Raw genomic sequence first — 16,571 nt, 5'->3', positions numbered from 1 at the left:
CACACCTTTGAAACACCTTAAGAAAAAGCAAGGTCATGTTCTGAGTATGCTTGTATTGTACAGGATGTAAAGAGAAAGCAAAACCCTTGAAAGTGAGATGTGTAATATGTGTGAGTGCCTTTGCAGATGGTGGTTAGGTTGACTGTGGAAGCCTCAAACACCCCTGGCTGCTGCAGGCCAGGAAACATCACTAGCACTAGGGCCATGTGGGACCTCTCCTTAAAAAAAGTTTTTTTCACAGCCTATTGTAAGCAATCGGGCAAATAGAAGCTTGCCGTCCTGCAGTGCACAGACAATTCTTTCCAGAAGGCAGAAAGCAATGCTCAGTCTACTGACAAGCAAGGCAACAGACCGACAAGAAGTCAGGAAATATCCTCACAGCAACAGACGACAACATCCCCAGTGGGTCTTCTGAAGCCAACTTTCACTCTCATGGGTGTTATTGCTTTTTAATTCACAGTCAACCGCCCCTGTTGCTGCCAGTACAAACCTGCAGATGAACTCGACTACAGGCTTACTTTTCAATCCTGCGTCTGCCTCAACAAACTCAGCAAAGGTGTACTTGCAAAAGGAAGATACACATGTTTTTTTGACAGAGCTACAGGTGGTTTGAGTTTGAGCTGCTGGTGGACTAGAGTTTTTTTTTTTTTTTCACGGCATCTTTAGAGCCAGTATGTTGTGTATCGTTGTGGCATGTTTGGTTTTCGTCCTGCTGGGCTCAGGGCAGGCTCAGGTTGCCACACAGACCCGGCAGCCGAGCCAGAGTCAGGGCCAGGGCCAGGGCCAGGGGCAGGACAGCTCGGCCACCCCTTGGAGGCAGGTGATACGATGGGAGAACAATGGGCGGCTGTTTAGCCTGCTGAACAGTGGGGCTGAATATGTCCCTGCTGGGGCAGGGGCCCAGGACAGAGGTCCCAGGGTTGTTGTGGCAGACGCTCGTTCTTCACAAAGATCTCAGGGGAACAATGTCCGCCGACAGGCTCCACCAAGAGGATCCTCTGACACTGTCCGTGGGCAGGCACGGCATCCCTTTGGATTTGGGCAAGTACCTGACAACTGGAGACAAACTGCTGGCAGCACAGGGGGTACTCAGTTCCAAGGATCCTCAAGCTCCCGCTTCAGGCCATCCACAGGATCTTCATCTTCATCATCATCATCATCATCCTCATCATCCTCTTATAATATACCATCTTACCCACAGAACCCATTCCCTCAGCAGACTCCCTTTCAACCAATACCTTACGACCCTGGTTATTTAGCAGGGCCAGTCAGGAGCTATGAGCCACCTTTTCAGCCTGTTGCCGGAGGAGGATATGCCGGTGGGACATATGGCGGTAGGACATATGGAGGTGGGGGATATGGCGGAGGAGGGTATGGTGCGGGGCAGGGGTATACTGGTGGAGTGTATGGAGATCTGACCCCAGTGCTCCCAGGTTCTCCCTCTGAATTTAGTGACGATGGCTACCGTTACCACCAGTCTTATGGCTATGCGCCCAATCCTGAGGTACCCGAACGTGCTGCCCAACCACCATTTGCTGATGGTTTGGACCACAGATACACCCACAGTATTTTCAACGGCGAGACTGCTCCTGCCGTCAATGCACCTGATGCCAATCGGGCAGCTCCCGTGGTAGTGGACAGAACTGGACGAGCTGGTCAACCACAAGAAAGGAGCCCTCAGCATGAGCAGTTTCCTCCATTTGGAAGACCTCAGCCTCCTTTCCTGCAGCCTGTTCCTGCAGGCAGAAGTTCTCCCAACTCTGGCCTTGAGAACCCCAGCATGAATGTCGGCAGTGTGTACAGACCACAACAGAGAGGTACGGTCAGCTTTTTTCGCTTTGGGTTTGGTCTGATTTGAAGCCAATTCCAAGGTTCACAATGAAGTATTTTAACTTTTCAGTGGAAACAGGGAATATATTTACTTGTTTTCTCTAGTTGCTGAACATATGAATTCAAAAATGTTTGTAAGATATCCAGAGTTTTTTCTTTTTACAAACTAAGCAAAGTGGACAGAAGGTTAATCTTTTTATTTGTATGGTCATTGAAACCAGGCTTGTGGAAACCCTGCCAATAGAGAGCGAGTACATAGGAACCACAGTGTTTTTTGTGTGGGCAGGTCTGTGTTACACAAAAGTAGACTGATTCACGCGGCTTGTTGAATTTGGTAGTGGTAGTGGTGACCTCATAGGCGGTCTGGTGACAGGGGGCGTTGTGGGGCTGTGTCTGCCTCCTGGATGTGAGCATAGGAAAGGGGAAACAAGGGGGGGGGGGGTACAGTAATTCACCACTCCTCGGGGGTGGGGGGATATGGAAAGTCCCTGTTACACATGGGGTCCATTGCATCAGCTACAGGAAATCATAAGTGAGGGTTGAAATGTGCAATACCTTGGCTTAAATAATATATTTTCATAAAGTGCTGTTAAGGAAGACGTTTCTCTTGCGCTTAATGTTAATGCAGGAGGGAAAGCATGTTCTATGCTCTTACCAGCGGCTGTGTCTGGTCCGAGCTGACAGAAGTCAGACGCTTAATAATGCAGATTTACCTTTTGTGTTACACAATGATCTGCCTAACTGTGCTGCAGTCTCAGTAGTGTATCGTGTGTGTTTCAACCATCATTCATTAGTCACTCTATTGCCAGGAGCCATTTCTAGAGAACAAAAAAACAACATGTGTGCAGATGCCTGAGAGCTCCCAGTAATCACTGTGATGAAGGTGCCGCCATTGGGAGCTGTTGGAAAGCTGACATTTTTATTGCACTGCGTCATGGTACAACATTAAGCTGTTACTGTACCATAATAACTATTTGGGTGTGCAGGTTTTGGATCTACTTAACACTTCAGTCAACAGACAAGCATATGTTCTAAGCAAATTAATGCCATTTCTATGGGCAGCGTTGGGTCCTATTAGAGGCAGTAAATAACACACTGCTATATCTCAAAATGAACATATGTTGCAAGGACTTAATGCTTGTAATATAATAGAACTCCTTTTTTTCAATTTTAAATATATTACTGGGCCATATTCAACAGAACTTGAATTGCTTCATGGTAGGTTTAGCATGGGTGCACTAACCAGAGTCACTTTCCAGTCATTGCTTTTAACTAAAAAATGGTGGAAATACAAGTTGTTCCCAGAATCACATATAATGAACAGGGTTTGACCCACAGCCAAAACGACAAAGGATTGGCGGTGGCAGAGCGTGGCATGAAGAGAGCAAGAACATTACACGACACACTGTATGTAGTCAGTGTTGAAAGTGTTGAAAACATGCTTTTGCATCCAGAATTCTTTTTATCAATATAAAATGCCATCTCGTCAGTTTTTATTGCGAAAGAACTGAACTCAAGTTTGTAAAGGAGGACAAGGCATCTTCACTTTTCACCAGCTTGAATACTAAGGTTAAAGAAGCAGAAGGTGTGCTCCTGAAGCTTAGAATTCATACATCCTCCTTTTGACCCCCTGAGAAATACCTTTTTGTGTTTTCAGATAAATGGACAAAGCAAAGATTCTGATCGACAATGAGCTCAATTTGAAAACGCATTTCAGATGAATATAATCTATTCACATATGTCTTTTTCTTTGTTATCACTACTATAAGAGCAGTTACTGAACTGGATTGGGCTCTCTATTGAGTGTAGCTTTGAAAGCTGCAATGTTTCTGGTGTTTTGTACTAAAGTATAATGACAACGATTTAATCATTATCTAAGCATAAGCATGTCTTCAAATAAAGAAAAACGATTTTTGCATCTCACTACCACTGAACTTAATCTGCAATATATCAGGAATGAGGAATCAGGAAACATTTATTACCAAAATATGTCAGACATACAAGGAATTGTTGATTATCATGAAAATTATTAAGATGTATTAACAACAGGACAACAGTCCCCAGCAAAACAAGCTATGAAACTCATCATCAAACACTATTTTCCTTTTTAAATTTCCTCACAGAACTTCAAGTATTTCGATCCATCAATGCAAATAACAGCCCGGCACTTAAAGCAGGAGTATATAGGGTAGGAGCCCTGGTGTATTTTAAGATGCTATATAAGATGGTATAAAATGCATGGCAGGATTCAGTATCTTTTCTCCCTGGCCCACTTAGAGTGTAATGTATGGCTTTGTCAAATGCTGTCGAGAGCCGATCAGCTCTGGCTTCTCAATACACTTGATCCCTCTGAAAGACACACAATTTCACATTTCAAAAGATTAGGGACCAGGGAACAAAGCCTTTTCTAGGGTGTCGGAGATAGAAAATTGCTTGAGACTGCTGTTGGAAAAACCCAGGAGGCTTCTCCTGTTCTGTACGTCTCCCTTGGAGAGAGCTTTCACACAGTATATGCTGTTTACACAGTGCTCGCACAATGCTTACAACGTCAAAGCCTCAATTTAAACTTGGAGGTGAGAGGGAGGACTTACTGGGGTGTTAAACTGGGCCAAGACTGCATTAACCGACAGTTGCTAAAGCCCTTTGTGTTAATCTAAAAACGGCATGTTCTTTTATTATCTACTTTCTCTTCCATAGTTAAATTTGGCTTTTTTTTGTGATTTTCATTAACACTTCCAAGTACAAGCTCACATGTGTGAGTGTCTTTGTATGCTAAACAACAGTGGTTGTTTAGTTGCCCCTCAGACCCTTGCTGGCATGGCTTTAATTGGGAATGGCAAGAGTATTTTTCGCGTTTTTTTAAAACTTACAGACCGGGTCAATTGCCCACTTTCAAAGCAGCAGTGGAGTGAGATCACTGTTGTTTTTGCCCTGGCACGCACGTTCTCCCGCCGCGTCTCTGTCTGGCTCTCTTGCTTTATCTCTGTGTGCCTGTGCCTTTCCTCATCTCTTCATCTCTGTCACTTGTTTGCAGAATGAAAAACACAGGATGCATTACAACAAGCTCCCCTGTGATACTGCAGCTCGTACTTACAAGTTTAGTCTTATCCCAAACGGATATGACATTCTGAGTTTACTATGTCAAAACTTTAGCTCAAGGGACCCATTCACATCAAGGTGCAAGGTGCACACGGAAGATCACATGACATTAGACATTAAAAGTAATTAGTGGCCAAAGGCTCTCTCCAAAGCAGGGGTGTCAAACTAATTTTAGGTCTGGGCCGGTTGGTGCACACTTTGATCTCAAATATTATTGTGCAGGCCAAAGATAACTCCACCGTGGGCCGGATTTGGCCTTGAGTTTGACATATGTGCTGTAGAGTGGCAGAGAACTGTAGGCCCGTGGTATCTGCCGATCAGCCCCACCATAATTACCAGGTAATAAAGAGTTGATGACAAATATGTGAATGAATTGTCGGTGTCCGGGGAAACAGTTGGTGGCATTGACGGGAAGAGCTGGAATTCAAAGAGATCAAAACATGATCACCCAAAAAAGAATAATCATTGAATCCCTCAGCAAAACTAGCAGTGTTATAAATTGAGTTATAAATGAAGTAGTAGACATAAAGTCTAAAAGATCCTTTGTTTTTTTGTATTCGAAGCAGATTTATACGGTTTCAGATTTGTCGGATTTGTAAGCACATTACTTCAAATGAATTACTTGTTGAAGTAAGCTTGGATGTTTTGTAAAAAGGCAGAATTACAATGTAGGTTGAGCAGTCTGTCCATCATTCTAGGTTTGCCCGACCTGGTTCCTGATCCCAACTATGTGCAGGCCTCCACATATATCCAGAGAGCCCACATGTACTCTCTCCGCTGTGCTGCTGAAGAAAAATGTCTTTCAAGGTAAGCCCACTTCTGGATGTCTTTTGCCGTCTTGGGGCCATTCTACGGTGGTATACCTGATTCATTTTGGGGTATATAATAACATCTAAAAGAAATAATGAAAAACGTTGATCAACAACACAATATATCTGAGTGGAATACCGGTCACCTAACAGGATGGACACTGTTGTTGTTGTTGTTGTTATGGATAGCGTCCCATGAGCCCTGAGCCTGGGCCCTTCCACTGCATCCTTACTAAAGGCACTATTTAAATGTTCTTCCCCAACACAAGCACAGCCATCCCTCAAAGCCTTTTCATATCCTGTCTGAGTTTGCAGCAATCACCGACAGATGGCCTCTTGTGATTTATAATACACTCCAATGTCAACAACGGCCACAAGATGAACCTATTAGATCCTTACTGGTGTTGTGAACTTGAGCTTGTTCCTCCTTTTTCACCCCAAAAAAGTTAATCGCGCAACAGCATGTTCCCTCTCACTGTGTTGAAACTATGTATGAGGAGAGATGGTTTTTATTTCTGTAGAATGAAATATTTAGTAGATACTCGAGTGCCTCCAGTCCTGTTTTTTTTTCTTTGGTGTTTCTTTGGACATTCTTTTTGCAGCTAGTTGTCCATTTTTGTCCACCATTCAGCTCTGCCTATGGCCCCGATATCACAGACTACGATCTAAGGGTCTTGCTGCGATTCCCTCAGAGGGTGAAGAACAGGGGGACTGCCGACTTCATGCCCAACAGGCCACGTCAGACCTGGGAGTGGCACAGCTGTCACCAGTAAGTACTTAATGCAAAACACATTTCACCCTCTCAGAAAATAATGCTGTGTTATCCGGTTTGGTAACCAGGGAGATAACGTAGCATCATTATCTGATTTATCTTACAGACTGTTTTGTTTATGTAATTAATATCTGAAAACATAAGCTGGTATACATGGATATCCACATAAGACGTTTGCAGCTATATCACAAATTAGCGGGATATTATTATTTATGATTTATGATTCGAAAAGTTGTAAAGGTCCCGATCAAGCGGAATTTGTGAGTCAAAATATTTCAGTGTATATTTATATACACTCACCTAAAGGATTATTAGGAACACCTGTTCAATTTCTCATTAATACAATTATTTAATCAACCAATCACATGGCAGTTGCTTCAATGCATTTAAGGGTGTGGTCCTGGTCAAGACTATCTCCTGAACTCCAAACTGAATGTCAGAATGGGAAAGAAAGGTGATTTAAGCAATTTTGAGCGTGGCATGGTTGTTGGTGCCAGATGGGCCGGTCTGAGTATTTCACAATCTGCTCAGTCACTGGGATTTTCATGTACAACCATTTCCAGGGTTTACAAAGAATGGTGTGAAAAGGGAAAAAAATCCAGTATGCGGCAGTCCTGTGGGCGAAAATGCCTTGTTGATGCTAGAGGTCAGAGGAGAATGGGCCGACTGATTCAAGCTGATAGAAGAGCAACTTTGACTGAAATAACCACTCGTTACAACCGAGGTGTGCAGCAAAGCATTTGTGAAGCCACAACACGCAAAACCTTGAGGCGGATGGGCTACAACAGCAGAAGACCCCACCGGGTACCACTCATCTCCACTACAAATAGGAAAAAGAGGCTACAATTTGCAAGAGCTCACCAAAATTGGACAGTTGAAGACTGGAAAAATGTTGCCTGGTCCGACGAGTCTCGATTTCTGTTGAGACGTTCAGATTGTAGAGTCAGAATTTGGGGTAAACAGATTGAGAACATGGATCCATCTTGCCTTGTTACCACTGTGCAGGCTGGTGGTGGTGATGTAATGGTGTGGGGGATGTTTTCTTGGCACACTTTAGGCCCCTTAGTGCCAATTGGGCATCGTTTACATGCCATGGCCTACCTGAGCATTGTTTCTGACCATGTCCATCCCTTTATGGCCACCGTGTACCCATCCTCTGATGGCTACTTCCAGCACGATGATGCACCATGCCACAAAGCTCGAATCATTTCAAATTGGTTTCTTGAACATGACAATGAGTTCACTGTACTAAAACGGCCCCCACAGTCACCAGATCTCAACCCAATAGAGCATCTTTGGGATGTGGTGGAACGGGAGCTTCGTGCCCTGGATGTGCATCCAACAAATCTCCATCCTATCAATATGGGCCAACATGTCCAAAGAATGCTTTCAGCACCTTGTTGAATCAATGCCACGTATAATTAAGGCAGTTCAGAAGGCGAAAGGGGGTCAAACACAGTATTAGTATGGTGTTCCTAATAATCTTTTCGGTGAGTGTATATAGACACGTATACATATGTGGGATGCATTATTAAAAAAAACAACAGGACAAAATACTCAACATTTCATGAAAATTAATTTTACACAGTTTTTGGGGTTTGAAACCGCCTCTTCGGGCAGATAATAGTTGATTTAGCAAGCCAGTTGTGGCTGTGGGGGACTGCTGATTAGAGGGTTTCGTCAGTGTTTTATGACAATTTATTCTATAGACTGGCTTTTATCTCAATTGTGGTGCCAGGCCCGACTTTACTATCCTCATCTTAGAAGAATGTTGACTGGCCGTTAGGAGATTGGCAGTGTTGTTTCTGTCTGGCATCAGTCTGCATCTACACTGTGGTTCCCAGGAGGCACAAAGCCAAGACAATCATTCCACCGGCTGTGTGATTGGAATGAAAAATCAATCCATTTCTCCTGTCGATGAGTGACACCAGATCACACAGCTGCTAAATTATGATGGCATGGATATGGGTTACTAGGACAGAGTGTTAACAAAGAATTCTCTTTAGTGGAAGAAAATCTCCAGTTCACATTCTCACAATAAACTTCCCTGGCCTACATTTCTGTTGAATAAGCTGTGTAGTTGACAGTTTTGCTTTTCATTACTTTCTCCCCCTTCTTTCTCACTGGAGTATTAGAAGAAGGGAAGGGAACAGCATCCTCTTGAGAATCATGGTGCTGTGAAAATGTTGGAATTCTATTTATTTTTTTACGCAAACAAGAACACAGAATTACATTAATCTGATTTTTCTATTCCCTTCCATGTGGGAAACAAGTGGAAGTCATTAAAACACTGCTTATTTGGCATAACTTCCTTGTCCGATGAAGAATAATGTTCTCTTATCTTTTTGTCCCTTATGTTACAACTTTATTGAAGTCCGGGACCTTAGCGGTCAGAGTTCATGGCCGCTAGTTGTTCAGGGGCTTAGAAGCATATCTTCATATCTTTTTTTTTTTTGTGGAGTGCAGATCTCGGGCCAGCGCTAAATAGTTCTCAAAGAACCTGCTTTAGTTCTTTGTGTTTTACAACACAGCACAGTATGTTTGTTGCTACAAGGGTGGAAAATGACTCACTACTTCAAAAAGGATTGGATTGTTTTGAATTGTATTGCAACCTACAATTGCAAATAAGTCTTGTTAAATCCCGTACTTGTCCTTCCAACACTACGTTCACTATAGTTGACATAGTCAGCGACGGGATCCAGGCAGGGGACTCTTCCAGGAACCTTCATAATCCAGCACCTCCCATTCTCACCCTTTCTCCTTGCTTCCCACACTGTTTCTTTTGATTTCCCACACACATACAGTATACTGGTGATAATCATCTCAAGACTGCAACTGAAACAAACGCCACTTCTGAGAATACAAAGACTGTGTTTCAACCTTTTGAGGCCCTCCTGCCCTGGTTCATGGTTTATGTATAGATGTGTGAATACATACTCATATGTGCCCCATATAGAATACGCCCCTGAACCCACTCAGTCGTGTTTATTTTCATGTTAATCAGAATGTAGATAGTGTTCTGCAGCAGATAAAAACCGACAGGTTTTAAATCTGAGAGGCGCTCATAATCGCTGGCCTCCGCTATGGAAAAAAGGAGTTCTCGAATGGCCATTTGCTCCATCAGTGCAAAGTACCCACGTTTCCTTCCAAGTCATCCTTCAATCTTTAATCACTGTTCCAGTAAAAGATGTTACGTTTTAAAATGGGCTATGAAGTAAGGCCGATATTTATATAATCTGAGTTTGTGTGAGTTCAGGAGATTCAGTGCTTACCTCGCCTGCTTCATCAACTAAAGTCAACACCTCTAAAATATACTGTATGGAGTAATCTAAGAAGCAGAGGATGAATAAATGGAAATAAATACTGTAATTGATTATTATATTAAGTGCTGAAATCTGATGGGATCACAATCCTACAGACAATCTTACATACCTGCATTCCACACTGAATACACACCTGCCTCAAGACCTCAAAATCATCCTTGTCCCCAAGAAAACAAGGTTCACAGGACTTAATGACTAAAGGCCCATCTCCCTGAGCTTTGTCTTTTGAACGCCTGGGCTTGTCCCGACTCAAAACCATCACCAACCCTGTCCTGGACCCCCTTCAGTTTTTCCACAAAGCCAAGAGGTCTGTAGATGATGTCAACCTGGCCCTTCCCTTCCTCCTCCAGCATCTGGACACCTCAACAACCCACGTCCTGCTTGTAGAATTCAGCTCAGCCTTCAACACGATTATCCCTTCTACGTGGCAGGAAAAACACCAAATTGAACGTGTCCAGCTCCACCGGCAAGTGGATCGCAGACTTCCTGCCTGACAGGAAACTATGCAAACATGTCTAAGTCTCTCAGACCATCAGCATTGGTTCTCCCGAGGCTGCATTCTTTCTCCGCTGCTCTTTTTCCCGTATACCAACATCAACAATTGCTGATAAAAGATGGACTGGTTTGAGCCAACCTTTTTCCTTCTCCATACCATCTGTTACGTATCATTCATTCTGCGTGATTGCAATCTGAGTTCAATCCGTAACCAAGAACCCACTCCACTAATACAGGTTCTTCCCATTTGCAGTTGGGGTCATCGATAAAGCCGGGGAACGCCACTGACTCACACACTTCCATACCCAGGCCGACTCATTACAGTTACACACCTTTCCACAGACTTTCTCTATGAATATATACTCCAAACGGTAATACTATATCCATTGTAGCATACCGTATGTGTCTGTTTTGGTTTGGTTTAGCGTCCAGGCTCCCTTGGATATTTGGAAGAGGTACTAGTCATACAGCTGTTAATATTGCAGATGATTTAAAACAGACCAGCTCTCTGACAAAGTCACTCGCTTCGTACTGCGGCTCAGCTGAGATGATCAGTGGCCATGAGCATCCAAGCTTCCCTAAGCCGCTGAAGCTGTGCAAACAAACACACCGCAAACAGCGCACAAATACACCTACACTGTGAAACACGCGCACATCTGTGCTTGTCTGCATGAAAATAGCCCCACTTGTACACACATACATAAATGCATAAACACCAACGCATACACTATCACACACAAACACTTCTGATCTTGCGAATGATCCAAGCTAATTAACAAGATTCATACATCATTAGGGTGTTAATGTCGTGCTTCAGCAATACTTTATTGTTGCCATTAATTTGCATCCATTGTCCTTTGGTACTTCATAATGTGTTCAGTCAAGGTGCAACATCACTTGTTAACAGATGAGTTCAACAGTTCAGTCATTTCACTGATGGCCTTTGAAGTTACAATTCAACTTGGATAGGCTGAATTTCAACAAAACGGCAATGTAATTAACAAACTAATGAACACGTGTGTTACATTTTCTGCCCAGATACTCACATGGCATAACGGATAACACTGTTTGACTTTTGGTGACATTCACAGTTTTTGCTTCTTCCTGCAGGCACTACCACAGTATGGATGAGTTCAGCCACTATGATTTACTGGAGGTCAGTACTGGCCGTAAAGTGGCTGAGGGGCACAAGGCTAGCTTCTGTCTGGAGGACACCACTTGTGACTTTGGCCATCTGAAGCGCTATGCCTGTACCACTCACACTCAGGTAACTCAGCAAACTAAAACACAAAATTAGGAATGTCAGCGTCCTGGTAGAACTGTTTGTGACTGATCAGTATGATCAGTGGTGATGTGAGCATCTTTCCTCCACACTGTTTCTCCAGGGTCTGAGCCCTGGCTGCTACGACACGTACAACGCTGATATCGACTGCCAATGGATCGATATTACAGACATCCAGCCGGGAAAATACATACTAAAGGTAAGTGTCATGTGACACCCATCCTCTTGTCTTATCCTCATGTACACACTATGTGCTTAGTTTGGCTTGACACACAAAAGAAATTTCCATTATAGTGTTCAAATGACCAATCAGTTGTTTATTGATTATGGCGAGTTGTAATGTGCCTTCCACGCTTTGTGTCACAGCTCCAGGTTAATCCCAAATTCTTGGTGCTGGAATCAGACTTCACCAACAATGTGGTCAGGTGTAACATACACTACACGGGACGGTTTGTTACAACAAACAACTGCAAGATAACACAGTAAGTGAGACTGAACGGACACTATTTTAACACAATGCTTTCAGATGTTTTGTTTTTGTTATGGTTAACCAAAGGCACAGTGTCATGTTCTCATATTGTTTCACTGAACAAAGTGTAAAAAACATAGGCATGTTTTAGGCTCTTCATAAGACGTCTTTTACTTAGCAGATTTTATGGGTTTCTGGCTGAAAATATTTGATGATTAAATGAATTATGTTCTCTGAAACTTTCATTTTCTCCTTCAATGGGAAATGAAGGAGTGTTGAACTCAATGGTGTTTTAGGAGGTGTATCATTGCACTTAGAATTACTATAATATCCTCTTGAAAAGACTTTATATAGAGTGAGTGTATATCATCATTAGGTTCAAGTGCGGTCTCTGTGCGGAACTCGTATAAAAATATACACTTAAAAATATGTTTGCCAAAGCATTTTCGGAGTTAATGAAAGCTGAATAACTTTAGTTAGTAAGTGATGCCAATGAGATAATTATATTAGCAGATGCCACAAGCTTTATTTCCATCATTAATATCTGATATTTGAAAAAATTCAATATTTGAAAAAGAATCCATTAACATTATGTTAATGTATGTAATTATACCGACACTAATTATGGTTACACACATTGCCTGCCCAAATTAAAGTCAAATAATCGTTATCATCATTGAATATGAATGTAATACGTTAAAATGTCAAACAAAAGAGCCTACAAAATTGGCATAAAAAATAATGGGAACAGAATATATTTCAAAGACAGCTGCAAACCTTTTCTGAGCAGTTGTTCAGTTTGTCCAGTATCTCATGTTACATGAGCCTGGAATGTTAAGGTTCTTTAAGGTTCATTTTGTCTGTTTATTTTGCAGGTCTTGATCAGTCACTGGAAGACTACAACACTAAAGGGACCTTGATTGCGATTCCATTGAAATGTGAATGGAATCCATTTGTTGTCGGTTCATTGTTGTTTGTCTTAAATCGTATCCTGGTTGCCTATAGCAAACAATTTACAGTTTCCACAGGCACTGAAAATAATGTGGAGGTTTCGAATTGACGTGCACACACACATACAATGTTATATATCACATCATTTCCTCTTGAAATCCCAATAATGACCAAATTACATTCCTTCAATGTACGTACCTCACAAAATTGTCGTACCAACTATATTTCTCGTATTGCATCTCTACCAGTTGGTTTTTGTTGGTGTTGGAATACATTTGATGACTTAAAAAAAAAGGTGTTTACTGTATCTGCACACAAACATAGGCACAGCTTTTGTCTGAGTGGCTGTGATTGAATTATAAATAAAGTGTGAAACGGTGGTGGTGCTGAAATAAGTGGTCCCAGACAAGTCAGGGTTCAGCTGCGATCCAACAAATAAAATTAAGGGACAAAGTCTTCCCAGGTGCATTCATCCGTGCCTTATGGGGACAGACAGAGATGCCCAGTGACTCAGAAGAACTATAATGTGTGTTAGTTTTTCTTTTCTTTTTTTTCACCGCCTCAGTGGGTCACGCTGGGTTACTGTGATTCTCAGAGCACATCCAGTTTCATGTTGTGTTAACAGCAATAGGACGACAGCAGGGCATATTTGCATTTGTCAAATCCATCAAATTTGAAGGCAACATAAAAACAGAGCTTTAATACGTGTTGCTGTCTTCCTCTAAATCCTCTTATGTTTTTTTGGCCTTTCTTGGCCTTTGTTATTTCGGTAAAACATGAACAGGAAGCTCGGCAGAAAACCAGACTCACACTATGTAAAGCTGTATATTTACACTGTTTGGGGTCTCTTCTTCAACCATCAACACTGGCCAGATGGAACACAGGTCATCTTTACCATTTGAAGAACGTAGATATAAATATCCAAGTGATGCATGACTTTAATAATGTACTGTAGATCATTTTACTCTTTTATCCAGTTTGACCTGTTACTGTAATTTGTCAATTTCAATGACCTTGTTTTTTTTCTTTGATAGTATTAATTATTCAAATGGATCTATATACTGTGGCTACAGAAATAAGCATCATAACCCAGAGCATTAGAAAGCCATCTCTACCTCTCCAACTGAGTGAGCTGTTACCTGTTAAGTGTTTGGTTTCCATTTGGAAATCCCTGCAATGGTTCTCTATGGTCACCTACCACTGTACTGAATCACAAAGCTAAAGAATTATTCCATTGAACATATCAAAGATCAAACAATGTTGAGATGCAAACAATCAGGGAGTAATATCCCAAAACACAAGTAACAATCCTTAAGATTTCACATCTGTGGTTACAGATAGGCAAATGTGGTGTAATGTTTAATCATACACTCCTTGAGTAGCAACTTTGTAAGTAGCAGTACATCCGAAGAGCAAGGCATTTATCTGTTTACAGCGGAACCAAACATTTCCAAGTTTTATTAAAGAAGTCAGGCAATAATTGGACTTCCTCCATCATGCAATGGGCAACTGTGATGTGATTTCCTAGTATTCCACTCAGCAGCGGGGCACAGTAACAGAAGTGGTTATCTTGCTGAAAAGTTGGAGGTGTATAGCAATGTTACCTGCAGCTCCTCATCAACAGCTCACTGTGACTCACTTCTTGTTCCATCAATGCCGGCAATATTTAAGACAGTTCCGCTGCAAACTTGCTGACATTGTAGTTTACACTAATCGTGGGGAGAAAAGGATTCCTAGGACTGCTTTTCAATTAAAGCCCACCCCCCCCAATTTTTAAAACTAGCAGCCGTAGGCCATATTTGTGTGCCTTAATGCAGTTGTATAACGATATAACAATTTATATTACTGGAAAGTGGGTTTGAGTTTTTCTTTTCTTTTTTTAAAACAAAGTTCTCTCAATGCATAATAAACATGGTCGTTGGTATTCAAATCATTGCTAAATTGACTGTAAATATTCAGTTCTTTAATTAGATCTGTATTTTTGTCATGTGGGTAGCGCATGATCATACTACACGCTTATTGACGAAATGCAACATCATGTGATTCTGAGATTCAGTGGAACACAACAAGTGTGGGTGACACCATCTTTGGCATCTTCAAAAATGTCTTATACAATAAATGCATTTACACATCTGTTGTGTGCACTCAATGGAATATGAAGATTATGCGGCAGCCGTGGATTGCCATGCTCCACATGAGGTTCACATAGAATACTTACCAGCAGATTGAGGAAATGCTGTGTGACAGGTGTGACAAGTTACTAAAATAATCCCCTTCATAAGAGATTAGGTGTAATATGTTTAATTCATTAAGGCATCTTCGCAGCCACGTTGTTTCATTTGTCATGCACGATTCGGGCAGGGTTTCACATCTGAACTCTATGAGAACAGAACAACACACACTGCATATAAGATGCATGCAAACACCAAACAGTGAACCCAACAACTGTGCGTTGGCACTGGTGCTGTGCATAAATGAATATGTTGATTTAGCGATTATCTTTGTCTACATACTGCAAAATGTTTGGACATCCTGGAAAACAATCTGCTTCGGTCACATGGTGTCACCAAAGATACATTCATTTCATCATGTTTTAGTTTTTAATTACAATTAAAGGGAACATGACATAATCTGGCAGCAGTGAGAGGAGTTTATAACGTTTTTGAGCTCAACATAGAACTACACAAAAATAAATATTCTCATTTTTTCAGAGAAAGTAAATGATTTATTTACAATCTTTGTATTATTTTTCTTCTACCTTGTTACAAAGTTCTCATAATCATTTAGTGGACAACAAATACTGGAAAAATTGTTGATATTATTCCTCATTGTCACGGTGGAATGGGAGTGGTATTTTGGATCTATATACCGTGATAACATGCTTTTCACAGTGTGGGTTTCTGTACTGTGACAGGTGTCTTCTACTCCATCAAGCACCACAGTAACCGGCTATTAGATGTGGTGCATGCATGTACCCAGGTGTCTAGGCATTACTCCTCGGAAGAAAAACACCTCCCCTCCCACATTCGCTGTTCGTCTATTCATTAGATTTCACACCCTCAGCAGCTGCACATTGGCTGCATGGTGCAGGGAGGTTCACAATGTGCAAGGGCAACCAACTACAGGCCCGTTTTAAAAGAGGCTATCAATTCTGATTTCTGCTTATTCTGTCAGCTCCTACCACTGTTATGAACAGTTAGTTGGGGAAATCAGTCAGTAATACGTATATGTTGATTTATGTTGGCTGTTTGCATGTGTGTGGGTTATGCGTGAGCCTTTTCAATATTTGTTTCTTTTGTTTGGTAGGAGGGGTGGTTGTCATGAGCCCATATTCTGCTTAATTGCAGACACAGCTTGTGTGATGATGTGATTATCTGTGAGGAGGATTTGCATTTGCAAGAAATTTTGAGGTTTTTTTTTTCTTTCAACTGCGCTCACACCCGCAATGCTGTTTGCTCTAAAAAGTGAATGCCTTGTTTTGGTTTCAGAGCTGAACATTATCATAAGTATATGTGTAGTGATAGAAGAAGGAGAGAGAGTT

General features: G+C 41.8%; 1 protein-coding gene across 1 annotated transcript; it reads left to right on the top strand.

Annotated features, from left to right (window-relative positions):
* The first annotated feature begins 279 nt into the window (after positions 1-279).
* On the top strand, positions 280-15,154 carry loxl1 (lysyl oxidase-like 1). The gene is made up of 7 exons (XM_037456587.2): positions 280-1,817; positions 5,628-5,736; positions 6,370-6,507; positions 11,439-11,595; positions 11,714-11,809; positions 11,977-12,092; positions 12,955-15,154. Exons 1-7 carry the CDS (start codon positions 674-676, stop codon positions 12,959-12,961), a joined length of 1,767 nt encoding a protein of 588 aa, XP_037312484.2. The 5' UTR covers positions 280-673; the 3' UTR covers positions 12,962-15,154.
* The last annotated feature ends 1,417 nt before the right edge of the window (positions 15,155-16,571 follow it).

The sequence above is a fragment of the Pungitius pungitius genome, chromosome 4 (genome assembly GCF_949316345.1).
Source record: "Pungitius pungitius chromosome 4, fPunPun2.1, whole genome shotgun sequence".
In the NCBI taxonomy this organism is placed as follows: Eukaryota; Metazoa; Chordata; class Actinopteri; order Perciformes; family Gasterosteidae; genus Pungitius; species Pungitius pungitius.
The sequence above is the reverse complement of the archived record's forward strand: the minus strand, read 5'-3'. Positions and strand labels throughout refer to the sequence as shown.

Bases quoted from the DNA above. Each gene is read 5' to 3' on its own strand.
- loxl1 (XM_037456587.2), top strand. From the start codon at position 674: ATGTTGTGTATCGTTGTGGCATGTTTGGTTTTCGTCCTGCTGGGCTCA. The intron at 6,508-11,438 runs GTAAGTACTTAA...TTCTTCCTGCAG, and splicing joins GAGTGGCACAGCTGTCACCA to GCACTACCACAGTATGGATG. The intron at 11,810-11,976 runs GTAAGTGTCATG...TTTGTGTCACAG, and splicing joins CGGGAAAATACATACTAAAG to CTCCAGGTTAATCCCAAATT.